General features: G+C 46.6%; 5 protein-coding genes across 10 annotated transcripts in view; 3 read left to right on the top strand and 2 right to left on the bottom strand.

Moving 5' to 3' along the window:
* Positions 1-224: 224 nt before the first annotated feature.
* c10h8orf33 (chromosome 10 C8orf33 homolog) lies at positions 225-2,372 on the top strand. 2 transcript variants are annotated; one of them, XM_067244505.1, is made up of 6 exons: positions 225-234; positions 366-416; positions 526-1,013; positions 1,332-1,422; positions 1,755-1,901; positions 2,029-2,372. In XM_067244505.1, exons 2-6 carry the CDS (start codon positions 389-391, stop codon positions 2,226-2,228), a joined length of 954 nt encoding a protein of 317 aa, XP_067100606.1. In that variant the 5' UTR covers positions 225-234; positions 366-388; the 3' UTR covers positions 2,229-2,372. The 2 variants fall into 2 exon arrangements, with proteins under 2 accessions (XP_067100606.1, XP_067100605.1); XM_067244504.1 differs by lacking the exon at positions 225-234 and having other exon boundaries at positions 295-416.
* Positions 2,373-2,597: 225 nt separating this feature from the next.
* Positions 2,598-8,882, top strand: anks3 (ankyrin repeat and sterile alpha motif domain containing 3). Of its 3 annotated transcripts, none has more exons than XM_067244597.1 (16): positions 2,598-2,642; positions 3,021-3,218; positions 3,314-3,512; positions 3,734-3,855; positions 3,947-4,028; positions 4,371-4,488; positions 4,656-4,805; positions 4,939-5,058; positions 5,378-5,490; positions 5,653-5,817; positions 6,040-6,164; positions 6,279-6,420; positions 6,772-7,042; positions 7,177-7,248; positions 7,554-7,645; positions 7,752-8,882. In XM_067244597.1, exons 2-15 carry the CDS (start codon positions 3,052-3,054, stop codon positions 7,634-7,636), a joined length of 1,929 nt encoding a protein of 642 aa, XP_067100698.1. In that variant the 5' UTR covers positions 2,598-2,642; positions 3,021-3,051; the 3' UTR covers positions 7,637-7,645; positions 7,752-8,882. The 3 variants fall into 3 exon arrangements, with proteins under 3 accessions (XP_067100698.1, XP_067100701.1, XP_067100699.1); XM_067244600.1 differs by having other exon boundaries at positions 6,772-7,036; positions 7,752-8,881; XM_067244598.1 differs by lacking the exon at positions 2,598-2,642 and having other exon boundaries at positions 2,956-3,218.
* Positions 8,883-8,887: 5 nt separating this feature from the next.
* wdr24 (WD repeat domain 24) lies at positions 8,888-16,785 on the bottom strand. The gene is made up of 12 exons (XM_067244596.1): positions 16,757-16,785; positions 15,748-15,923; positions 15,205-15,278; positions 13,958-14,441; positions 13,437-13,614; positions 12,476-13,148; positions 12,212-12,324; positions 12,001-12,116; positions 11,557-11,661; positions 11,017-11,357; positions 10,456-10,640; positions 8,888-9,769 (listed from the first exon to the last, which is right to left on the bottom strand). Exons 4-12 carry the CDS (start codon positions 14,436-14,438, stop codon positions 9,601-9,603), a joined length of 2,361 nt encoding a protein of 786 aa, XP_067100697.1. The 5' UTR covers positions 14,439-14,441; positions 15,205-15,278; positions 15,748-15,923; positions 16,757-16,785; the 3' UTR covers positions 8,888-9,600.
* zgc:112496 (uncharacterized protein LOC541336 homolog) lies at positions 16,050-19,626 on the top strand. Of its 3 annotated transcripts, none has more exons than XM_067244602.1 (6): positions 16,050-16,160; positions 17,186-17,364; positions 17,557-17,650; positions 17,789-17,948; positions 18,340-18,492; positions 18,887-19,626. In XM_067244602.1, exons 2-6 carry the CDS (start codon positions 17,231-17,233, stop codon positions 19,060-19,062), a joined length of 717 nt encoding a protein of 238 aa, XP_067100703.1. In that variant the 5' UTR covers positions 16,050-16,160; positions 17,186-17,230; the 3' UTR covers positions 19,063-19,626. The 3 variants fall into 3 exon arrangements, with proteins under 3 accessions (XP_067100703.1, XP_067100704.1, XP_067100702.1); XM_067244603.1 differs by lacking the exon at positions 16,050-16,160 and adding an exon at positions 16,834-16,899 and having other exon boundaries at positions 18,355-18,492; XM_067244601.1 differs by lacking the exon at positions 16,050-16,160 and adding an exon at positions 16,834-16,899.
* Positions 19,627-24,202: 4,576 nt separating this feature from the next.
* Positions 24,203-26,235, bottom strand: part of rhbdl1 (rhomboid, veinlet-like 1 (Drosophila)) — a 33,906-nt gene continuing 31,873 nt past the window's right edge. Inside the window, 2 exon segments of the mRNA XM_067245361.1 lie at positions 24,203-24,474; positions 25,088-25,148. Coding sequence (XP_067101462.1) covers positions 24,203-24,474; positions 25,088-25,148 — 333 coding nt within the window.

The raw sequence follows: 26,235 nt of genomic DNA, 5'->3' as shown, positions 1-26,235 counted from the left end.
AAGTTTAGGTCAAATTCATTCAAAAACGTACGTGACAATATTTTAAGCATCAAAAGTAGGACTACGATGTAATAAAATGGAATCAAACAATGGATTATGGATGGTAAATTGTTGGGTTACAAACAATACCTGGATTTGATGTTTGTTGTTCTGTTCATACTTTTCCAACAATATTCAATTATTACTAAACAGGAAAACGCAAAACATCTAATTCTGGGACTGCTAAAAGAAAAGGTAGGTGAATGAACTATGACGGAACTATTGTTTTTGAAGGTTTACACGGACGACTTTATGTCAAGAACCATGTTGTGTAGTGTGTTCTCACAACGTTGCAAGTATTGATTTACAGTTGATTACATCTACAGTTTCCCCATGTGCTGAGACAGTCATGACAGAGAAACAAATTCCTGTGATAGGTAAATGTGCATTGCACAAAACATAATCTTCCCGTTTATTAATTGTCCTCTTCTTTGTGTTTTAATGTGTTCCGCTCTCTGTGTGTTGCCATTTTCTTCTTTGGACCAGACATTGAGCCACGGATAAATGCCTCTTCCGCCGTTCAACCAGGCATAAAGAACAGCCTGGGCTGGTCGCGTAGCGACAACTCTTTCAAATTCGACTTCATCACTAAGGATGGGTCTTTCACTCAAACGGACATAGCTGTCCGCTCGCAGGAATCTGCCCAGAAGGTCCACCACACTGGGTCAACTGCTTTTACTGAACAGGGTCCTGGGTTTGCATTCAATTTTAAAATCACCGAGGGAACCGAAGAAAAGATGAAGACAGATACAGTAGCGGACCCCCCTTTAAAAATGCCTGCCTCTGACTGCAACAAACCTACTAAAGAAGACAAGCCTCAACAGAATGAACCTCACGCTTCCTCCAAAGCCAAGAAAAAGAAGAAGAAATCTGGTAACAAGAAAAAAACAACAGAAAGCACAGAGCAACAGGAGAAACAGACAATCTCTTCACCCCCAATATCAGAGGCTCGTGGAGATGAAGGAACAGTGCTGGTGAGTGGTCTGACGGCTAGACTGACTCGCATCATTACATTTTCCACAGTTTAATGGAATGTGACTGTTGAAGATGCCCGATGGAAAAGGTAGGTTCAGTGTTTACATTTAGTCATATAGCAGACGCTCTTATCCAGAGCGACTTACAGTAAGTACAGGGACATTCCCCCGAGGCAAGTAGGGTGAAGTGCCTTGCCCAAGGACACAACGTCAGTTGGCATGACTGGGAATCGAATAGGCAACCTTCGGATTACTAGCCCGATTCCCTCACCGCTCAGCCACCTGACTCCCTCAGTGTTGCGTGGTTGTCTGTTTCAGTCTGCAGAACAACAGCTTAAGAGAGAGCTGGACTGGTGCATTGAGCAACTGGAGCTGGGATTGAGCACACAGAAAAGTACGACGAAACAGAGTGAGTACATATATGTAATAACTGAATAATTTACAAGACTTACCAATCATTGGAAAGTATTTCATATTATTACAGATAGTTGGTAAGAAAAAAAAAGTTAATAACAATGAATTGGCCATACAGGTTGTGAAATAATGCTAAATCAGTGTATATAAAAAAGTTTGTGTCTACCCCTAATACTCAACATTATCTTGTTGTTGTTTTTTCCAACTGCTATTTTGGGTATAAAGTAAGGATAATCCAGAAAAACAGATAAACAAAATTAAAATGTTGTTGGAAGTTTAGACAGGATATAAGGTGGATGCATCCTCCTGACTCTGTTCTATTTGCAGAAGAGGAGGCTTGTCGAAACCTCAAGACTCTACGCAGCTCCAAGGCTCCTCTGGCCAAGAAGAGGCAAGTGATGAGGGCCATGTCTGGAGACTACCGAAAGAAGATGGAGGAGGAGAAGGACAAGCAGTTCAAACTCATCCAGGCTGGTGAGTAGAGCCAGAGGAATGGATAATTTAGGGAATTACACAAAGGAGAATAGAAGAAAAAAGAACAGATTGATGAGTGGAGTGATTTGGTGCCTTTTTGACAAGCTTATGCTTTCCCCCTTTCCAGCAATGACATCAGCTAAAGTGAAAGCAGTTAACAAGGGTGTTGAGAAGTCAGTTTTTCACCGGAAAGCAGACAGCAAAACAGAGACTCTGAGTCAAGCTGAAAAGGATCAACAGGAGAACACAGGTGTGCAGAACCAAGAGGAGACCTCATCTTTTGTCTTTACTCCTGCGAAGGAGGAGTTCTGCTTCAACTTCCTTTAGTGAGTGCACTGCATGGGGAAGTTATGGCTAAAAACTCGAATAAAAAGTCTAAAATAACCCTATTTTAAGGGCAATGGATTGTGTGAATACAAATTAGTTGTATTGTTCCAACCAATTAAGTTTAAATAAAGGAATTGAAATTCATTGTCAGTTTTACATTTTTCTTTCATTTGTATTACTTTTTAATGTATTCAATTATGATCCAAAATGGTGGGTATACTGTACAGGGAAGTACTTCCTATACCAAATAAAACCAACAGTACATTCTTGAATTAAATGAATTGCTTGGCGTGTAACTAACGAAGGCTCGCTCTACCATTGTAAACTGAGGCATTCTACCCGGATATGTTAAAGTGTAACACAGCAACAAAAAATTTTGGGTATAGTTTGTTGGAGAACGTCAAGCATTTAACGGTAAGGGTTTGAGTCATAAAAGTCAATAATATCTCTGTTTTAAATTATTAGAAGTAAAGTATTTGGTGTTGTCGTACCGAAAAACGATTTATATAGCTTAGGCTACTATTTACAGCGAGTGAAGTTGAAAACAAAAGTTATCTGGCTAGGTAGCTAGTACTAGCGAATACTGCAAAGACTAAAGCCGTAATTCAGGCCAGACCGCAATATTCATGCATCAGATTAAAACATACCATCGCAACAACTCTTATAATGCACCATGCATATCAGTAGAGTGATAGGGTATGGGAATCCTGCTAACCTTTATTGGGACACTTAAAACTGAACTGCAGCTTGGCTCACTAAGCGACTTAGACGGGGGGATACCTTCACACACAGGTGTGAAAACCGAAGAGAAGTTCATAGAAGGATGTCGGAGTTTAGCGACGAGATGAGTGAATCGGAACAGCTTGGTGCCAGCCTCTCCCTTTGGCTGGGTGACACACTGGTACGACCGGAGGAATTAGATGTACCCCTAGATCTACACACCGCTTGCTCCATTGGCCAGTATGACGTGGTGTCGAAGTGCATCAAAAAGTGAGCTCCCTTCATCAACGTTGCTGATGAAAAAAGCATATACAAATATGTATTAAACATTTTTTATTCCTGCATTTATTTATGTCGTTATCTAGAGGGGAAGTAAACTTGGATAACAAGAACTTTGGTGGGTGGACCCCATTGATGTATGCTGCATATATTGGCCATGACAACATTGCCAATCTTCTCCTGGAGGCTGGAGTAAGTGTCAACGCCACCACAGGCAAGGGCCTTACGCCCCTGATGCTGGCTGCAAGCTGTGGAAACGAAAGCATTGCATACTTTCTGCTGCAGGTCAGAATCTTTATCTTTGGTCACACATTCTACTCATATTCCTGTATGGTAGTTTATTGTAACTGTAATCAGTACACATTATGGATTATACCAATAATAAGGCTAAATATGTTGTTTTTGTTCTGTCTAATTTATTCATGTATAAGGTGTCCATACTAACTCGACATCATAATGATTCAATTTGAATGTCTAAAGTTGTTAGTGGTTTTGTCTGCCTGAAGCAAGGTGCTGACCTGGAGCTGAAGGACTCCAGGGGCTGGACTGCCCTTCTGCACTGCACCAGCACTGGCCACCAGCAGATGGCCAAGTTCCTGCTGGATAACCATGCCAACATCAATGTGAGGCGAGTCTATTGCGTCGTCAAACCCTGCCACAGCAATTTCTGTATTTCTCAAATTGACTGTTGGGTTAATGAGACGTCTTCATGCACACAGAGAACCAGGCTCGGGCTTCACTCCACTGATGGAGGCAGCTGCCTCGGGACACGAAATCATCGTTCAGTACCTTCTGGACCACGTACGTTGACCTGTTATGTACTCTGTCAACGTGCTGGAGGCTCTTGCTGCATCAAACCTATCTAGCGCTTTACACTTCCTGTTTGTGCTTGTATCAGGGGGTCTTTACACTTCCTGTTTGTGCTTGTCTCAGGGGGTCTTTACACTTCCTGTTTGTGCTTGTCTCAGGGGGTCTTTACCCTTCCTGTTTGTGCTCGTCTCAGGGGGTCTTTACACTTCCTGTTTGTGCTTGTCTCAGGGGGTCTTTACACTTCCTGTTTGTGCTTGTCTCAGGGGGTCTTTACACTTCCTGTTTGTGCTTGTCTCAGGGGGTCTTTACACTTCCTGTTTGTGCTTGTCTCAGGGGGTTAAAGTAGACGAGCGTAACTCGAAGGGGGAGACGGCGCGGGCCCTGGCCATGATGTACGGACACGCCAAGATAGCGAGCCTCATTGACATGCGCTCTCCCAAGGCCAAACCAGGTAAGACAGAGGGACACTTCAACAAGCACGAAAAACAGCACCTTATAAAGTTGAGCTTCACAAACGTTAATAAGGTCCAATGAAGCACAATCCTACCGTGGTAGGTCTCCAGTTTATTTCTGTGTTTTGTCTTTATTTCCTAATGGCCTGTTGGTGTGCCTCGCCAGGACACTTCGAGGATCTGAGTTCTTCTGAGGATTCGGACGGCGCTGTCCCCAGAGCGCGTCAGAGTCGCGGCCGAGCTAAAGGACCCAGCATCCACGACGGGCCTCAGGCCATCGCCAAGTTCAGAGTCGGGGGCACCAGCAAGCACTGTGGTATCCTGGCTGTTCCTCTCTCTATCGGTTCTATGTTCTACCAGAGGTCCTTATGACAAGCGGGTGGATAAAGTGACGAATCGTACGACTTGGTATTGTTGTGTGAGACGGTATGTTCTGTCTTCCCTCTCAGATCCGCCTGTGGCACCTCCAGGATATATGACCTTCGGTGGCGAGCAGAGCGAGGGCCTCTGTTACCGTGACGTCACCTCGCCCATCAACGAGCTGGACGGACAGAGCAACAGCAGCAAAGGTCACATGACTGAATAAAACTGTGTCTAACCTGCCCAGAAACATGAATGAACGAAACTACTGTCTAACCTGCCCAGAAACATGAATGAACGAAACTACTGTCTAACCTGCCCAGAAACATGAATGAACGAAACTACTGTCTAACCTGCCCAGAAACATGAATGAACGAAACTACTGTCTAACCTGCCCAGAAACATGACTGAACGAAACTACTGTCTAACCTGCCCAGAAACATGACTGAACAAAACTGTGTCTAACCTGCCCAGACTAACTAACTCTGGAAGCTCACACTATATGTCCATGTGCTGTGGTTCCTCCAGACGAGAGCCCGTTCTTCGAGAACAACATGCCCACCATGAGGAGCAGCAGTAGCAGCGAGGGTCTCCCTCACGCGATAGGCCTCAGCCGCGAAGGTTCGCTGGAGAGCAACGAGGTATAACACACACACACACACACACACACACACACACACACACTCCATAGAGGTCTTGGCTGCATACCACAACTGTGTTGTTCCAACTAGCGCCATTGTCTACGGCACAATGCCATTGTTTGGTCTCCACAATGACAAGGACAGCGCACCTTTGTCCTGTAGGACTCGGACCAGGCCAAGCAGAGCTGCCCTCGCAGGCCCAACAAGGCTCATCACTCCAAAGGCAGGGGTCGCCATGGCAACAGCGATACCGTGCAGCCTAGTGGTGCAGGGAACTGTGGGATTCCCTCGTCCGTCGATCCTCCCTCCTCTTACACGGGTCCCAAGGCACGTTCCATCCATCCTCTTTTCAAAAGAAGGGCGTCGGCTGTCGAAAGCAGTCTGCTTAAACAGGGATGGATTTTGAAACCTTCAATTTTGGAAACTTAACTGAAATTAGTCAGGCCTGTTTTGTTATGCTGTGCTCATAATCTTGCTGCATTGTGTTGAGTTATATGGTATATTAACTGGTCTGAATGTGGCTGACCTTTGAGCTCTGCTCTGCATCAGGACCTGGCTGAGTTCCTGGAGCAGATCGGCTACTCCAAGTACCTCCCCCTGCTGGAGGAACAGGATATCGACTTGAGGATATTTCTCACTCTGACGGAGAACGACCTCAAGGAAGTGGGAATCACGTGAGTTCCCTTCAGTACAGCTCAACCCAAACACAGCTCCTGCATGCGGCACTGCTCACGCTTCAGGCCTCATCCAACTCACATCCTCCCTGTGTGCTCTCTCCTGTACCGCAGGCTGTTTGGGCCCAAGCGGAAGATGACCTCGGCGATCGCCCGTTGGCACAGCAACGCCCGGCCACCCAGCGATACTCTGGAGCAGGCTTACTCTGACCAGCTGGAGGCAGAGATGCAGGAAATGGCTATTCAGCTACACAAGGTAATGTCTCCTGTTCAGATGGCTGAGCGGTTAGGGAATTGGGCTATTAATCAGAAGGTTTCCAGTTCGATTCCCGGCCGTGTAAAATGACGTTGTGTCCTTGGGCAAGGCACTTCACCCTACTTGCCTCGGGGGGAATGTCCCTGTACTTACTGTAAGTTGCTCTGGATAAGAGCGTCTGCTAAATGACTAAATGTTAGCAGACACTTTAATCCTTGCTTGATTATCAGCTGCACCTACTGCATGCACTGTATGTACGTTTCTCTGGATAGCAAGCATCTGAATAAATGTCAAGTGTGGGAGAGTATGACAAGGCCCTGACCCTCCCCTCCACCCCCCCGACCCCTCCAGAGGTGTGAGGAGACGGAGAGCCTGCAGGCCCAGGTGTCTCAGGAGAAGGAGCTGCGCACCGTGATGGAGGGGTGCCTGATGGAGGACAAGATGGCGTGGAGGAGGGTGCAAGCAGAGCTGGTGGAGGACCACAGGCTGGCTCAGGACATGAGCGCCACGCTGGACAAGGCACGCGGCTGTCGGGCCGAGCTGCTGTCCCGCGTCTGTGCCGACGGAAACGGCGGGCATCTTCTGGGCTCGGACCAGCTGACAGGCGACTCTGGAGGTAGCGGTGAGATGAACGCTGAGTTGGATAGCAGCATTAGCGTCAAACAGAACGTTCAGTTGAAACGGCAGCTTATGTGTTCCAAGACCACGTCAGTGAAACTCGGGTCTCCCAACGAAATGGTCTGTTCCTTCACACAGGTGGTGACAGCTTGAAGACCACCAGCGTACCTGAGCTGGTGAAAAAGCTGGATTCCTACGAAGAAGGATTGGGTGAGCGGCAGTTTACAGACGATGTTGGGGAGTCAGATTGCTGAGCGGTTAGGGAATTGGGCTATTAATCAGAAGGTTGCCAGTTCGATTCCCGGCCGTGTAAAATGACGTTGTGTCCTTGGGAAAGGCACTTCACCCTACTTGCCTCGGGGGAATGTCCCTGTACTTACTGTAAGTCGCTCTGGATAAGAGCGTCTGCTAAATGACTAAATGTTTCTCGCATGACAAGCCATAGCTAATCCTCAAAGATGTCTCGATCCAACCCCAGTGAGTTTCATGGTGTGTTTGGGTGTTTTCCCGTCCAGGAAACACCCTCCAGACCGTGCTCCAGAGCCTGAGGCGTCTGAGCGTCCCAGAGAAACTCACAGACAGCTGGGAACAGCCCTAGAACACACTGGTGAGCGAGACGGACGGAGCACGAGCACATCAGGGCACTGCTAACCTCATAACAGCCCATCTCCAGCATTACCTTGACCCTGTCCCCTGCCTCCATGTTTGCCCAGGGGCTGGTGACACTGCGGACGGAGGGTGAGCGTGCCACCCTGAACACACTCAACGGGACGGCGTCACGGACACCAGGCCAGCCCTGCCCGAGAGAGAGAGAGGAGAGAGAGAGTCTGAGCACCAGTCCAGACAGACTCCACTCTGGAAACATGGCCAGAGAGGCAGGGGCTGGTACGGGCTGTCCAGACAGGGCAGGAAGCCACGGTCTACTTCAGCAGGGACTCGACAAGCAGACAGGAAGGGACTCTGGCCCCTCCCACGCCTGTGCTTTTTGGATTGATTCACTTCCTGTGTGGAAGTGATCCACTTCCTGTGTGGAAGTGATCCACTTCCGGTGTGGAAGTGAACCTCTTGAGAGGGAGCTGGGTGACCAGCAAGTCCCGACGTGTGAGATCGTCACAGTCTTGCTGTGAAATGCACTGACTGCCTCAGTTGCAGTCATCCTGTGTGAGATTGGAGGTAGCAAGTTATCAATAACAGAATGGTATTTCACCCAAGACTTTTTAGAGATTTTAACAAAACCATGTCTATAATAATATCCAGTTGCTCAAAATCATTATCGACTTAAACATTTCAAATGAAATAATGATTGTGCCATTGGGTCTGGCCTAGGGTTTAGTTGTAGTGTTGAAATGGAACCTTTTCCTAATGAATGGAGAGCTGGGACAAAAGCAGAGGCAGTCCGTACCTTTTTATGAACTATGTATCCTGTTTTAACCCTTGTGTTATCTTCGGGTCATTCTGACTCATCAGTCATTGTGACCCACCGTCGTATTGCGACAACTTTACCACATACAAAAACAAAGTGAGGAATTTTCTTTTAACCGTCGGGCTGTCTCAGACCCCCCACATTGCAAAGGTTAAAAGAAAATGCTATTTATTTGTTTTTATATTGGGTAAAATTGGGTAAATACAACAATTGTTCGTTGTGAACCTTTGGATCATGTGACCCGAAGGCAGCATAAGGGTTAAGATCAACTGTGTCAAATGTAATCTTTGTCCTATCCCACAAGCTTCTAGCAAATTTGTACTTGCACATCTTTTAATTAGGAATCTCACAGAGCTGTATGTAATTATTAGAAAGTAGGTTAGCTGAATATGACCTTCACGTCGGAAATTCAAATAATAAAACATTTATTAACTTTTGGTTTCCTGTCCCTGTTCAGTCCAGTAAGATCAGACAAGTTCACGTTGTTCAAGAGAAAACATTTTTAGCAAAATATTTATTGCCCTAGAAAACACTGTGCTAAACATGTTTAGTGGAAGATCTGGATGGTTAAATAATAATATTGGCAAATCAACACCCTCACAATGAACATCAAACAGAACTCTTCTCAAAATAAGTCTCTCTATTTACAAACATTTAGAACAGCAAAAAAAAATTCTGCCTAACCGCAGGTGAATCAAGGTCAGCTGCGCAATATACCGAAGAGCTTAAAAAGGCAATCCTAGCAAATATATATATACTGTCTATTCACAAACAGTGATTGTATACATTTGATGAGCATTCATCCATTGGATATAAAAAGTGGGTGGGGCTTGTCCCAAACACAATCATGAGTCTGCTTGTTCTCTTTGATTGGGTGATTCAGTGGGCTATGCTCCGCCCCCAGCTCTCCCAGCTCCAACACAGCCACCCTGCTAGACTCTCCTCCCCACGCCTACAGCTAGGCGTACACAGGAAGGGACTCAATGCAGTCCACACCCCCTGGGGTTAGGGTTATGACCCAGACCCCCGGTAGCGCGGCCCCAGCCTGGTGTGCCAGGGGTGAGGAGATGTGCTCCCACTCCCCCAAACAACAGCAGGTGGGGGGCAGCTGGGCTGGGTGGAGCTGGCCTGGGTGGACATCAGGTGTACTCACACAGGTGACCACAGCCAGCAGGGCAGTGAGAGCTGCTCTTCAGCCAGTTCATCATGTGTTCCAGGTGCCCCCCGTGGCTGCAGCCCTGGCACCACACAAACAGCCCCTTCACCACATGGTGGCACACAGCACACACGCTGGCACACTGGTGGCACCTGGGGAGACACGGGCGCTCAGCACAATCCACACGTGTAACACAAGCTCTGTCTCTCTCTCTAGCTCTCTCAAGCTCACTCTCTCTCTTTCTAGCTCTCTCTCTCTAGCTCTCTCTCTCTCTCTCTAGCTCTCTCTCTCTAGTTCTCTCTCTAGTTCTCTCTCTCTAGCTCTCTCTCTCGCTAGCTCTCTCTAGCTCTCTCTAGCTCTCTCTAGCTCTCTCTCTTTCTAGCTCTCTCTAGCTCTCTTTCTAGCTCTCTCTAGCTCACTCTCTCTCTCTCTCTAGCTCTCTCTCTAGCTCTCTCTCTCTAGCTCTCTCTAGCTCTCTCAAGCTCACTCTCTCTCTAGCTCTCTCTCTCTCTAGCTCTCTCTCTCTAGCTCTCTCTCTCAAGCTCACTCTCTCTAGCTCACTCTCTCTCTAGCTCTCTCTCTCTAGCTCTCTCTCTCTCTAGCTCTCTCTCTCTAGCTCTCTCTCTCTCTAACTCTCTCTCTCTCTAGCTCTCTCTCTCTCTCTAGCTCTCTCTCTCTCTAGCTCTCTCTCTCACACACACCTCGACAGGGCTCCTTGATGTCTTTTCATGAGGATAGTCGCTAGTCTTGTATCGTATCATAGCTATGTGGTGCTAAAACAATCCACATGACTTGAATACTGCTGCTGCTGTTTGGTTTGAGAGTGTCCGGATCTCACCTGTCACAGATCCAGCCCTTGTTGCTCATTGGCCGTTTGCAGTTGCTGCAGTTGACGTGCAGGGTGGTGGAAGTCTGGTTCAGACAGGTGATGGCACTGCACGTGCTCAGTTTGATCACCTCGTTGGAGACGTTCCACAGCTCGAAGCGTTGCAGCAAGTCGATGTAGGACATGTACCAGTGTTCCTGTATCCACACACACACACACACAGAAGTGTGTCATTTAGCTGACGTCTGAAGGCGGTGTCTAATGCATCGTTTCAGACAGTGATTCCTCATGGACGACACTCTAGATGAGTTACTTTCAAATACCGAAAAAAAAACGTAATTGTCAGTTTTCGTTGTTGAGCAGCAGCAAAATAATTGTACTTCTGTATTGTTGTAGCCGCCAAACATGTCGAGCTACAGCCAGCACTCTCGGATCCAATGTGTCTTCATTTCGTTAATCTGTTTTTGCTCTGTTGTTGTTTATGCTGCTGTTTAAAAATCAATCCCCTATGGGTTTTTTTAATTTATTGATTGGTACAAATAGTATTTGTTACACCCCCCCTCCCCCTCCAACCTGGGTGAGGTCGTCGATCTCCTTGCGGATGCGGTCTCCCAGGACGATGAGCACCGACACGGCCATCTGCACGTCCCCCTGCTCAGCGTAGTGGCCCAGCATCTCCCTCACCACGGGGCAGAAGAAGCGGGCGGGGAGGTGGGGGCTGAAGAGAGGCTGGGAGATGGAGATGAGGGACAGCGACTCGATGGGCGTCAGGCACGCCACCTCTGCCTCGTTGCCGCTGACGTGCGGCGAGTCGGCCTTGTCCTGGTGCAGGAGCTCCGGGGCCGAGGGGTTGTCCATGATCTCGTGGCGCAGCGGGAACGCCTCCTGGGGGAGCGTGAACTCCAGCTCCTCGGCTTTGACCCGAGAGGGGGGGGGGGGGGGGGGGGGGGGGAGAGCAGAGGTTAGGTAAACAAAAGAAGCAGAGAAGCCGTGTGTAATTTATATATATATACATTTTTATATATATATATATATTTGGACCCATGTCTGTTTGTGAAGAGTGAAGTAAACAGTCTTGACAGTGGTCGGCTTTATCCAACCCCAGAGACTCACCAGCCTGGTTGTCCTGCTCTATGGAGTACAGGTCATCATCTTCCAGCTCTGCATCCCCGAACATGTACTCCGCCTGGCCCTCGCTCCCCTCCGTCTCCTCGTTCTCTGCACCACCCACAGTTACACGTCGTTCAGTCACATCGCTAGGCAACAGGCTACCAGGAACACATACATACGAAACCAGGGGAACCCAAACCTCCTGATCCGAACACACCTCCTCCCCCAAGTTTACATTTACATTTAGTCATTTAGCAGACGCTCTTATCCAGAGCGACTTACAGTAAGTACAGGGACATTCCTGAGGCAAGTAGGGTGAAGTGCCTTGCCCAAGGACACAACGTCAGTTGGCATGACCGGGAATCGAACTGGCAACCTTCGGATTACTAGCCCGACTCCCTCACCGCTCAGCCACCTGACTCCCTGAAGTTCTTAAAGTAGTCCCACCGTCGTTGTTGTTGCTGATGTGAGAGTTCCCCGGGTCCAGGTGAGGGTTCTCCTGGCGACTCTCTCCCTTGTTGCGGTCCAGACGGTTCTCCGTCCCCATCTCCTTCATGCTGAAGCTGCGGAGGACACGAGGCGGGTCAGATTCTCCCTGCGGCTCGTTCGACACGACGTGACTCGTATGCCGGTCTGCTGAGGGGTCTCTGACAGTTACCTGTTCATCAGAGGCAAGGCGGCCAGCTTGCCCATGTTGTGGTTTGGAACCGGCGTCGAGAGGTTTGCTGGGTCGGAGAACATGATTCGGAGCATGGTCCATGTGGTTGAAACCTAGCCAGATTGAAAGATTGTTAACCGCAATATGACATAGTTACACGCAAAACCCCAGTCCTCGTAGTATCTATTTCGCAGCCAATTACAAACACGTGTGTTCTTGGAGACAAACCCGCATGGCTCTATAGAGGACGGGCTCTTAACTAACCTGAGGTCTGTTGAGTTCTTTGGCCACCGTGGCGTTGTGGTCGCAGAGCTCTGCGAAAGGCTTCCCACTGAGGAGGTACAGGCGAGCGGTCTTGACGAACCAGTCCATGCGGCTGCTCTCCAGGTCCGTCTCGAACACGCTGAGGACGCTGGACACGTGAGCGAACTGCTCCGTCAGGTCGGGCTTCTTGAAGAAGAAGATGGGGTAGCGGCGGTCTCCTCCGGGGTACGGCTTCCTGTTGGGGTCTCCGCTGATGAGGCTCTCCTTGGCGGCGAAGGCCAGGTCGCCAAACAGTCCGAAGCACAGCCCCTCTGGGTTGGCCTTGTCCACAGGCCGGCTGGCGTCCTTGAACATGTGCTGGTAGAGCGTGCTGTCCTTGGAGCCCGACAGCAGGAAGTCGGGGTCGTGCTGATGGCGCCACGCGATGCCCGTGGTCACGTCCTTGTGCTCCTCGAAGGTGGCGAAGGGAATGAAGGGACGACGGACGTCCCAAACGTAGATGTTGTGGTCCACCATCATGGAACACGTGGCCAAATGCCACTTCCTCTCTGGGCGCCACTTCACCCGGGCCACTGAGGCGATGGTCTGGACACAGTAGATCTCCTTGGCCCGGTTCGTGGTCATGTCCCACACCTTCACCATCTTGTCTCTGCCGCCTGTGGCCAGCCAACCCCTACAGAAGCACACACACATTGACAACCGTTCAAACACCTGGTGAACAAACGTACTGAAATCTCCACTGTGCATTTGTAACGTGTACCTACTTAAATAAAAGAGTGATTTTTTTGGGTTAGGGAATGGGTTCAAAAAGGTTCTAGCTAACCAGACATGATAAGTTACATTTAGTCATTTAGCAGACGCTCTTATCCAGAGCTCTGGATAAGAGCGTCTGAACGACTGAAAAGTCCTAGCTACGCGAAGAGGGATAGTTTGATCTGTTCTTCACATCCTCTAGCCTCACCTGTCATCGGGGTGCCAGTCGCAGCAGAACACGGGTCCGGTGTGGGCGGTGAACATTCTCTCGTACCGGTCGGGCCGCCGGATGTCCCACAGCTGAACGTTCCCGTTCTCGAAGGAAGCAGCAAAAGTAAAGTAGTCCTTCATGCTGAACTGGACATCTCTCACACTCTCTGACTGACCTGGACGGGAGAGAGAGATGACAGTTTTTTTTTTTTGGTGCAAACGCATAACGAAACAAAAAAAGTTAGAAAATGATCCATAACAACAATATCAGAGCGCAGACTTGAATCATTACCACCGCCAGCTCCTTGCACAGATCCCTACAGTAAAAGGGTTTTACACCCAATATTTCTTTCTGACACATATTAATGGTGCACATCAGTTTTTAATCTCCAGGGTATTGCAAGTACATTGCAATATCTCTATGATGTGTCTCTCTCCAAAGCTGATAACCCCCCCCCCTCCTCCCCCTCCCCCCCAACCAAACAAAAAACACCCCTTCCTGTTGCGACGTCCTCCTACCTGAGAAGGTGCTGACCGACTCCTTCTTGCGCAGGTCGAAGCACTTCATGTATCCGTCCTGCGAGCCACTGAGCAGCATGTACACCTCGGTGGGGTGGAAGCACACTTTGTTGACGGTGCGCTTGTGCTCGGTGAACAGCTGGTCCTGCTTGTTCCGCGAGGGCTTGCCCAGGTTCCAGGTGACCACGGCCCCGTTGGTGGCTGCCGTGGCCAGCAGGTTCTCCTCCAGCTGGTGCCACATGACGTCGGCACAGCTGAAGTTGAGCGAGGGCTTGCGGCCAACGCGCAGGTTCAGCTTCTCCACAAACTGGTCCTCCTCCAAGCCGTAGATCTTGAAGATGTTCCTGCCGGCCACCACGACCTGCGTGGCGTCGCGGCAAACGCTGATGGCGTTGGCGGGCGCGTCCAGGTGGCAGAACATGGTACGGCCGCTGATGGAGCTGTTGCCTAGCGCCGTGGTGACCCGAGACATCTTCTCCATGACCTGCAGACAGCCAAGAAGCTTTAAGTAGTATTACACTTCTTTTTTTTCTCACAGGGTGGTGGTTGGGGACTAAGAAGAAGAAAAGTTTCCGCTGAACTTCTGCCCCGGTTCAAAAATTATATTGTAGTGATTCTCTTGAGTTTTGCCAGAAGATGGCAGTGCAGTTTTGAGAAATGCTATGTTGGGTACATGTGCCATTTGAATGCTGCTGCGTGACACTAGCACGCCTCTTTTTTTATCTGTATAATTTTAAGATGGGCACCCAAATGATGAGCTAACTTGCTAACCACTAGCTGCGCACCAGTCTAGACAGCTTGTTAGAGTCACCAGCTTGTTAGCAGCAAAAGCTTGATATGTTCTAATGTTAACCACCATCATACAATATGAATCATCTAGCTAATACTTGCTGGCCGCCCATGGCTAAATAGTCTTATATGCTCATCGAGCTGTTTCATGTTGTTAATTATTGAAGCCAACTTAAAGCACTAATTTAAAGCTAAACCATAGTTTGTAGCATTAATTTATAGCAGAAGATGAACATGGTTATGGATATATACTGAGTAGAGACACTCGCTGTGTGCGAGTGTGTCTGTGTATTATTCTTCATAGATGTGTTTACAAAAGTATTTTTAATATTTTATGAATAAACAAATTACAAAGTGACTCCACTATAAAACATCTTGTTACCAATTTCATCCCTGTCAATTAACATTTACAAAACACTCAAAAGTCACAGAAATGCTTCCCATCTCAAGAGACTTACTCCAGATAGCAGCGGCTGGCCTCAGCCTGTAGAATCACACTGGGGCCTTCTCATGCAGTCCTGTCAGAGTTCACCTGGGGCACACACACACACACACACACACACACAGGACCACACACACACAGGACCACACACACACACAGGACCACACACACACAGGACCACACACACATACAGGACCACACACACACACAGGACCACACACACACACACAGGACCACACACACACACACAGGACCACACACACAGGACCACACACACACAAAGTTGGGTGTTTTTAAATCGCCTTCTACTTTACATGTGAATATGACATAGGTTTAAAAAAAAAACATTTTTATTATATCAATCATTATCAATAATTGTTCAATGTTTTGCAGCATCTAGCTAGGCAGCAAACCCCACCACCTTAACTAAAACATTTTCTGCGGGAAACCCTGAGAGCTAGTGTGGGGCAATGCCCTCTCTCTCAGGTAGAAAACACCTAAGAATGGACAGGGGTTGGATCTAGAAGCGAGACAAAATGCAGAAGACCAGTCCAGATACCTTTAGTCCCGTAGTCCTTTAACGAATGGATGTGTAGAATGTGCGCTTCCATGGGCTGGAGGGGCATGTCGGATGGCTTAATTCTCCCAGAGCTTGAGTCCAATGTGAATGTCCCAAGGGGCCAGGATTAAGGATGGACCATGGCAAGGAATGTGTCACTAGTGTGCGGAAACACACTGTGAAGGAAAGGAGAGTGGCCTTGTTTAGTTAAACACTGTGTTCAAGTGCATTTCTATGTACTTTCTATTTTTTATTTAATATAATAAACCTTCGCCACACACTTTGACAGAAGGACCAGCCCTCAATTCTATATTATATAATTATATATCCTCTGGTATTTGGAACTGACAGCCATGGAAAGCTGTTAGCTATGCATGTTTTGGTCAGGGGGTTAGCCACAAGATAAGCATGTGGTAAGAAAATGTTTCGACATGACATTGAATGTGATGAATTTCGTGTTCAAACTCGATCGGGATTAGACTAGCTAACGTGAGACAACAAGGTAAAGATGATTCTAATTAAAGTAAGTTCACCAAGTCCTTGATCGCTAGTGGGTACATTTAGACGTTGTGTTTAATTGCTACAGTTGTGGTGTTTACTTTTAGAATATGAACGTGTCACTTCACGTATGGCTAGTCTCTCACAAATGATGGCTAAGCAATATTAAACTGGGCGGTGTGCTTCTGTTAATACAGTAGCTGTTTAGCCAGCAAACAACCCTAGCCACCACCTTCGCCTGGAAAACTACTTGTGTTGACAAAAAGGAGTCTTGCAGTAGCTAGCAAGCTAGCCTGCTAACGATTGCTTTCCAGCACACTACTATGGAGCTTGTTAGCAAGCTAACTGGTAGCAACAACATCAACATAGCAGTCCTGACTTGCAGACAGTTTTAGTTGCAATTACATGTAGTTTTGTTTTACATATGATTTATCTACTAGATACTAAGTCTATTCTCAAAACAACAAAACTGTCGGATCTCAGTAATTTGTCAAAGTTGTGGAAGACTAACCTTTTGAAACAAGTGTTGTTCACTGGAACCGGAAATAGTATTGTGACCACCATGCATCTCGCGTGAAGAAGTTTCACTTGACGGAAGTATACAAACAGCTTTTATTTGTTCATCATATTTTCGTCTATTCTTTGAGTTGTCAGGTTCGTTTTATTTATTTTCTGTTAAATTTAAACAGTCAAAATTAGAGTATGCAGCATGTCTTAAAACGTATAAAAATATCCGTTTTTATGAGTCGAATATCTAGAATATAGTGTGCAGTGACAGTGTGCTGTGGTAATGAGGTAGCTTTGTTTGCGTGCAAGTGGAGGACAACAGACTTCTGTTGTGTCACCGGTGTGCCCTCCTTTAGGTAGAACAGCATAACTGTGTGTGTGTGTGTTTACATGGATGTGTGTGTTCGCGTGTGTATGTGTGTGTGTGACGCAGGTCTGAGATGGTGTGAACCCATTTCACCTTTTTACCTGCGTCGACATGAGTTGGGCCCTGTTTACCTGTGAAGACCCTGCCGTTTGGAGAGGAGTGGAGGCAAAATACTGGGCGGTGGTGGAGGCAAAGTCCCTTGTCAAGGGCAAGAAGTCAGGAAAGCTGCTTACCCTGGACAGATGGTAGTAGCCAGACCCCCTGTTCACCAGCATTAGTGAACAGTCCCATTAAAACCATAGGGAACAGGTTCACATATACGCTGATTATCAGCTTTTAGTCTTGATAAGAATCCCACTTTATGTATGCTGCTTTATATGACTTGAGGGGGGGACGGGACCTGAAGGGCTTTAGATAAGAATGATTTCTCTGGTCAGGTTTCAGCTGGAGCTGCCTGAAGCTATTGCTAAGCGACCTGATAGATACATCACCCTTCCAGAGCTGGTGAAACTGATGGAGTGGAAACTGACCGTGAGTGGCCCGCCACACAGAGTTCAGTATGGGCTCAACACAACCAGCAGACGCTGTTATCAATCTACTCAGTCTTTCCCCGGGTAGAAGAAAAAACTAGTTTTCCACTCTCATCCCCCGGACGGATTGTGTCCGCAGAGGGGGAAATTCCGTCCTCGCCTGCAGCAGTTGGTGGCCACCAACGCCGTGGAGGTGGTGGAGAGGTGTTCCAGGAAGGCCTTCACCCTGCTGCCTGACGTCCTGGCGGCCATAACGGAGCTTAGCTCCCTCAAAGCCCTGGGTCCAGCCACCGCTTCAGGTCAGCAGAGCCTCGAGCCCAGTGGGGTAGACCTGGGCCCTACAGGGCTACTCAGGGGGGGGGGGGGGGGTTGGGATTGGAGCTTATACTACGCCATGATGCGCTAGATGATTGCATGCCTGTCTTCTTTTCTAAGAATAAGCATGTTTCCGTAATCCTTTAGAAGTACGAAAACGTACACACAATGTTGTTTTAGTCACCCTCAATGTGGACTAAATGTGTTTCCTCTCATTAAGCATGCTGAATAAAGCTTACACGGCAGAGTTCGAGGACTGGAACCTCCTAACTTCTGTCATGGGGTAGTTTAAATGCAGGAAACATCAGCAATTCAGTCTCGGGCAGGGTTTAACTTGGCCTTCTATACGGTCCGTTTTTGGCCGTGTGGTTCCAGCTGTGTTGGCAGCAGGAGCTCCAGAAGAGGCAGCGTTTATGGCTGACGAGGCCGTGGAGAGTGTGCCTGGACTGGGGCCCATCAAGTACGCTGCTAAGCACTACGCGCTCTACTTGAGCAAGGTGACTGAGCGCACAAAAGCTCTTAACAAAGGTGAGGTACTCGTTGGAATACTGGGGAGCGTGTGTGTGACATCATTGTTTTGAAATAGATTGCATGTGATGGTGTTCTTGTTCCAGCACTCTTATGTTTCTGTGTGGAAGTTCAAAGCGACTGAAGGTTGCCTGACCAGGTTTATACAGATCATTTGTTCTATAATTAACATGACCTTTTACTAAGTCCTTCTTTAAGTCATAACATTGCTCTTCAGTCAGTCCATATGCACTGCAACAGGTCCAACACCAAATTAATAGATAACAGTATCCTGTAAAACAGGGTATTTAATTAGACTTAACTATGTCTGTTAAAAGGACCGGAAGAATATCTGTTCAGAATGAGGTTTTATTTGCTCAGTTTTATTTTGCTGACCCATCCCTTTCACCCTCAGCGGACAGCCAGAGTGACTGGACTCCCCATAGGGTGGAGCTGTGTTTGTGGGCATGGGCAGTAGCCAATCAGCTGCAACTTCCCCTAGTAAGGGACTTCAATCTAAAGGCCAGCCTCAATGATACCTCAGATTCCGACACCGACCACAGACCAACCAAGAAACAGAAGACCAAATAGCCTGTACGTTTTCCCACCACATCATTGTTAAACCTTTGCAAAATGTTGTCTTCTGATGTACAGTATGTATACTTCATGTGCCTTTAAATACCAAGTAAATATTTGAAATTAAGTATCCATTGTTATATTTTATGTATCTAATCAACATTCCCCACATTGTATCACTATAACCTAATTTAGATGTATTGTCTTTTTTATTGGCAGTTAACCTAACCCTACCATGGTAAATACAATAGACCTTTCACATGACAAACACAAAATGTCTGCCCTGCAAGTGGGACAGTAGAGGCCTTGCCACAGTATTGTTCTTTATTTGTTTTGTTTCGAAATTAAAGCAAGTACAATGACCAGTACAAAATAAAACGAAATATATACAATATAAAATGGTTTTGTTCATAACATTTAAAAAGTACAATACATTAATGAAATAATTAATGAAGACTTTAATATAAACTATCCATATTTACATAAATTTAGTTTTCATTTGTTTCTTCTTGACCCAGAGAAAAATAGCTTCTCTTTTTTTTTTCTTCTTCTTCTTGTAAACGCTGTATCGGTACAACCTCTGGTCTAAATTTGGAGGCTAATCCTCCAAAGCTTGGCACCATTTCATCAAAGCGAGACAGCCATTGAACTCTACTACAGCAGCACAGAGGTGACCATGTACCAGACTGTGTCCATTAAACACCTCTACCAAGTTCTGTTTTCTAAATCTTCTCTAATGGTCAGCAGTAATGAACGTAAGCTTTGATAAGAAATATGATAGCACTCCTGTGCAGTTGTCGGATAGTTGAATGTTGGTTCATACAATATCACTTCCTTATAACTCATCCTAAACACGGAAAAAGGTAAGTGAAAAAAGGTATGCGCTGGTTTGCTTCTTTTGCCTCTTATTGAAAATAGAGTAACAGTTATCTGTCAGCTGAGTTACAGTATCCTGCTCCATACAGCGTATTGTAAAAGCAGGCCTATCCCATTTTCAAGTAATTCACCATTGACACACACACGCATACACACACCCACACAGGGAGAAAGCGATCTGCCTGTTCACAACAATGGCAGCATGTTGATATCAAGATTGGTTGACATACTCCAGACTTGCCACCCAAATTGATATTCAGGTGCTGCAGTGACTCCTCAAACCGATGACCTGTGTAGTTGCAGATGCTCAGCAGAGTTGCCATCTTACCCATTGCTTAGTTTTGAGTGTGTCGACACACTCTATGTCACAAGGCAATAGGCGTAACAGCACAATGGATTGGGATATGGAGGTTATACCTATCGAAGCATAAAAGAAAGTATGGCACTATAACATATGGCACGAATACATGTCAGTTTACCACATTACAGGAAGTGCAAAAAAGCTCACCTATGACAAAACACAGGAATATATGAGTATTTAGTAACAGTTATCAGAGAAATCTCAAGTATGTTTGCTACAAAGACATGTTGCATTTTGAAACATACAAGCACAGAAAAAGTGAAATGAACAGGGAAATTGTCTTTGAAAAGGACCATAGACTAAATAGAGTCAGTAAAGCAGGGTTTAAAGGATCCATGAAATATTACAGGCAGACTGGGCAGTATGTTGGTCCCATTCCCATAGGGTGAAGAGAAAAAAAAAGGTCAACATTGTTAAGTGATTATATGGTTACAATTAAACCCTCAAATGTAAAGCTATTGAATTGGAACATACCAACTCAAAAGAATGGGGGGTGGGGGTCAGCAGCATAGATTTCATGGATCAGATGGTATAGCTCGCTGCCTATTCTACACATGCTATTCCTTAAAGGGCTTCCCCAATCGGCCCAATTCGTCACTCAAACACCGCAATTAAATCAGCATCATGCAGCCTGTCAGGTTTACTTATTAAAAAAGACATTATGTTTACAGCGTAGCTCAGGGACCTGGTAAAACATAGCACACAGTAACAGCCATACATCATTGTGACACTGGGGGCGTTGTGATGTGCACGCAACAAGATATGAAGGCACACGCAGCTGCTTTACAGCTCCAGCTGTGTTTTATGGGTAGTGCCACCTCCATCCCTCCATCCCTCCTTCCCTGTCCTCCCCCTCTCTCCCCCTCTCTCCCCCATTCCTCACAGGCTCACACTGGTATCATCCAAAGCTGTCACATTTGTCAGATGGTAGATGGCAGTGGCTCCTCCATCACATTTTATATATATGTTGTTGATGTGTGTGTGTGTGTATATACACACATCGTAGATCCACTGCTGCAGTGTGAGAGTCTAAGAAATAAGGCGGCACAGTCTCTGGCTCAAGCTCAAGGCCAGGTAATTTGGCTTGAATAGTAATAAACTAATAAACCAATCCAGCAGACTCTGCATCTGGTTAATTAAGATACACGCGCTTCTCATTTCCCGCGATTCTTCCACATAGCTACACAGGCAGTGTGTGAGACAGAGGGGGAAAGACAAACATCTTCATGAATACTGAGACTTGGGCCCGCGTTATTCTGTGAGGATAACAAAGGTAGCCGGCACGCTTTGCTCCGTCATTAGATTAGACCCGGAGTGTGTTCTATCTTTAATTGGATGAGGAGAGGGGAGCTTGTTCACTGTTGCTTTCCATCACCCCCCCCCCCCCCCCCAAGTCATTCATATTGGAGTTCCTTAATTTGGGATTTTATAAAAACATAGCAGTTGTTCACTGCTAGACTTTTTATCGACCCCAACACATTTTTTATTATCATACCACGGAATTAATTCCCTCATGCATGAGGCTAACATAATTCAATAAACGAAGTTCTCAAATTCGTTTTTTCACTGGATGGCTTTTGTTTTTGTGAAAAGGATAATGTTTTCGACCAAATGTAAATACTGAGAATTAATAACTTTTCCAAAGCTTATTTTACGAATTGAAACTTCAAAGAAAAAAGAGAAGATTTAGTATCAGTTGAGGAATTTCAAACGTAGTCAAAAAGTCATTCATTTAGTCTATGAGATCATTTGTGGCAAGTCACTCCAAAGTATTTGTCACCTACCAAAAGACAGGGAAGGACATGGAATCTGGCAACTGTGTCGTGCAGCTGTGGCTAAATATCTAGCAGCCCAGTTGTAAAGATGTATCTCACTACATGAAAAAAAACAGTAATTTGCCTTCTGAGAGACAGACTACAGTTTTGCAGGCGTGTACTTGCAGAAACAATAATTTGGCTTTTTTATCCTGTATCATCAGTCTCGTTTCAGACCATATACCCTTATTGAAGGACAAACGTTCACTGATGCATAGGCCTACTAGCAATCAGCGGATTTTTTCCACATAATACAATTTTCACCTCAGCCGTTGAGTTGGTTCTTCTATGGCTTTTACTGTAAAGCACTAAGATTTATAAAGTCAAGCGAACTTCAGTCATTTGTGTTTTATCGTAATGACCAGGGATTTCTGCACAGAGATTACGTTCTGAGGATGAAAGCTATATAAGCTGTAGTAACTAATCAGAAGAACAACAATCATAGCATTAAGCCTGCACCATTTGAAACATTTTCTTTTATAAGGAAAAACAATAAAAAATAAATATTTTCTTAATTATGAACATATACACATCCACTATCAAGAAACCCCCCCAGAAAGGTTAACACTCCTTTTTATAGGTACATTCCTTTACAAAAGTATACAGTCCCTAAGATTGAGACACTGAGGTATAGACTGGTCTTTTTTGCCAGACCCCAATGTCTGCTAGGACACAAAGGTCGGAGGTCAAAGGTCGAAGGAAGATGCTGACACGTCCTTGCCATCCCCGGTTAGTTGGGCCTGTTGGATTGAGAATAGCGTCCCATGTATGTCTCTCTTTGTTTTTTTTCCTGGCCTGACTTACATAAGTCGGCAGTGGTTCTTAAAAATGGCGTAACTGAAGCAGCTACTTACAAGTTGTGTCCAGAGTGTTGACAGAACTCAGCTCAGCATTATCCGTTGATGACAATGAGGTAAAAGATGTGCTAGCATGGTGCATTAGCAGGCTAGTGGCCAGCAGGTTAGTAGTTAATGGATCGTGGGCTAGTAGTGGCTAATGACTAGCAGCTAGCAGATAGCAGGTTAGAAGCTAATTGACAGCAGGTATGTGGCTAACAGGTTAGTGACTAGCAGGTTAGTAGCTAATGAATAGCAGGCTACTGGCTAATGACTAGCAGGCTACTGGCTAACGACTAGCAGGCTACTGGCTAATGACTAGCATCTCACTGGCTGGCACTGTTGCAGATTATGCTAGCCTGCTGAAGCACTTGGGGCAATAAAAAAAAAAAAAATCCCCTTTCTTTTTTTGCCCCTACATCTCTGTCCTTTCCACTCACATATCTCCCAACTTCTTCTCTGCTTCTAATATATAATACCTTTTCTTGTTACCCACAGTGCAGGTTAGATTTAGTGTTATGGTATATGAAGACTAGCAGAACTAGAACTCTTCAGGTAACTGAAAACCATAAACACTAAGGGTCCCTCGGGGATGGCAAACTGACTCTGCACACATCAGAGAGCATGATGGGGGAAGTCTCTGTCACGGGTTTGACCTCGAGGTTTATGAGGCTTGATGATGTTTACAACATTTAAATGTGGTGAGACTTTTTACACGGCAACTCAGGGAGGAGCCTTCACCTGGACTTGTTGCTACGGTAATCCTTTTTCTAATGACAGGTGTCTTTCTTGGAACTCTTTGATCATCCTTTTTTTGAATGGTGGGAAAAAGGAAAAATTCTTGTTCTGTACAAGTTGAAATTCAATGTTTTACCGTGTTGTGAATGTTTTGTGTGCGGGAAGGCGGTGGCAGTTGAGAGTGGTTGAGTGATAAAGGGGGCATCGCGCTGTCAATGCTCAGTGGAAAGGGAATTACAAGGGGGCGGAGCAACGGGGATGGAGACAAGGGGGCGGAGCAACGTGGATGGAGACATGGGGGCGGAGCAACGTGGATGGAGACAAGGGGGCGGAGCAATGTGGATGGAGACAAGGGGGCGGAGCAACGTGGATGGAGACAAGGGGCCGGAGCAACGTGGATGGAGACAAGGGGGTGGAGCAACGTGGATGGAGACAAGGGGGTGGAGCAACGTGGATGGAGACAAGGGGGCGGAGGAACGTGGATGGAGACAAGGGGGCGGAGCAATGTGGATGGAGTGGGACGGCCTTCTTCAGGGAGGGGGCGGGATCTGCACCCCCAGCAGCTCGTAGGCGAAGATGTTCCAGAAGATGGCGAAGAGGAGGAAGGTGATGAAGGAGAAGACGATAACCCACCAGGAGCACTGCTTCTGCAGGCTCTCCTCGTAGCTGCGCAGGATGAGCAGGCCCATGCTGATGCCCACCACCGCCCCTGACAGGTGGGCCATGAAGCTGGGCTGGGGCCCCGAGGAAGGCAGGGGCGGAGAGAATCGCAGCCACACGGCCCGGCCCACCTCCGAACTCACTGCGACGCAGACAAGGAGAGAAGAGCAGGGAGGGGAACACGCTCAGCACGGCGTCGGAGGACGTGGAGGGATTAGAGGGGATGTGGGAGTGAAAGAGTACGAAGAGTCAAGTGGGGATTCCAGTCATAGCGGAGGACTAAAGCTAGGATTATTGCGAGGCCTCTACTTACGTTGCGTAAGTAGAGGCCTCGTTGACTAGGTTTGCGTGGGAGAGAGCTGCTCTAAAGTGTTCTAGATGAGGCTAAGGCATGATAGAGTGATGCACTGGCCAGATGGGAGGGTGAGTTAGCCCCATGTGGTGTAAAAGGCCACAGAGTATGACTAACATCCTTAGAAAACAACACTGCATATTTGTAACCAGCCAGTCACTCACCCCCACACATTAAAATGCCTACACAAAGAACTAATAATCCCGCTCATTTTTAGACCACGTAAGTCAATTAGACAACGTGCAAGTGCATTAACATCAACTGCAGATGACACAAAGCGAAACGTTTCATTGGTGGGGGAATCTCTTCAAAGGAACATCATTTATTTGATCCTAGTAAAACACACAAACACCACATCTGTACTGTGAAGGTCTTTGAGAGCAGAGAAAAGAAGTGAACTTACTGCACACCAACGCCAGAATCATTCGCAGGAGCTTGTATGGACACCGCATCCCTGCCCAGTTCTAGAACACACGGGGAGAGACATGAGGTTCTAGAACACACGGGGAGAGACATGAGGTTCTAGAACACACGGGTAGAGACATGAGGTCCAAATACCAGCATATTCACAGCTCACACCTTACAGGACCTGAGCCTGGTTCCACCTCAGTGGCATTCTATTAATCTGGGCTAAGATGTCTTAACGGAGGGTGAGAACCGGTCAATAAAATCGCATGTGATTCTCCCAAGATAAAAACTAATATGGCCCTGGCTTTGAAATAACACGTTCATTTGCAGTGATGAATAATTGCATCAATCAGGTTGCTTTTCCTTAGTCATCTGCACTGTGGGGATGGGAGCATTATTGTTTTTCTCCCCACGGTGGAAGCTGAGTGCCAGGTATGGAAGATGGAAAATGCAGAAAGAAAGTCAATAAAGAAGGACTTTTATTGTATGAACCATTCACCAGCCATATGTTTTTTATGGCAGGGGAAAAACAGGTCCCTTAAAAGTGCAATAATTCCCACAAATAAATGAAGGTGTCAGAAGAAGGAGATATCAACGAATCAGAGTGAGAGGCTGTATAAACCTAAACACTCTAGTGAGTTTGTGTGTTTTGAATGTGAGCTTTACTTTCACACCCCTAGCTTTTGACAGAAGCCCATACCTTTACATTTAGTCATTTAGCAGACTCTCTTATCCAGAGCGACTTACAGTAAGTACAGGGACATTCCCCCCGAGGCAAGTAGAGTGAAGTGCTTTGCCCAGGGACACGTCATTTTGCACGGCCGGGAATCAAACCGGCAACCTTCTGATTGGCAGCCTGATTCCCTAACCACTCAGCCATCTGACCCTTAGGGTCAGGAGATGTGTGCACACTTGTTAATGCTTCTTACGGATCGTGTGCTAGCCGCTGCAGAGAGCAGGATATGACACGGCTCACCAGATGGTACAAAGCTACACCCCCTATATTTATCGGCAATGAAAGCTTTGTTTTTTCTTTCTTTCTGGACACACTTTCATCGCTGGCTTTTAAGAGCCTTGGAATGTGAAATCTGAACTTGAGTGTGCTTTGGTATCGAAGGAGAGGAATATGATGAACGCACAGCA

Source organism: Osmerus mordax, chromosome 10 (assembly GCF_038355195.1).
Source record: "Osmerus mordax isolate fOsmMor3 chromosome 10, fOsmMor3.pri, whole genome shotgun sequence".
Lineage (NCBI taxonomy): Eukaryota > Metazoa > Chordata > Actinopteri > Osmeriformes > Osmeridae > Osmerus > Osmerus mordax.
Note: the sequence above shows the minus strand (reverse complement) of the source record. Positions and strands in the feature narration are given on the sequence as shown.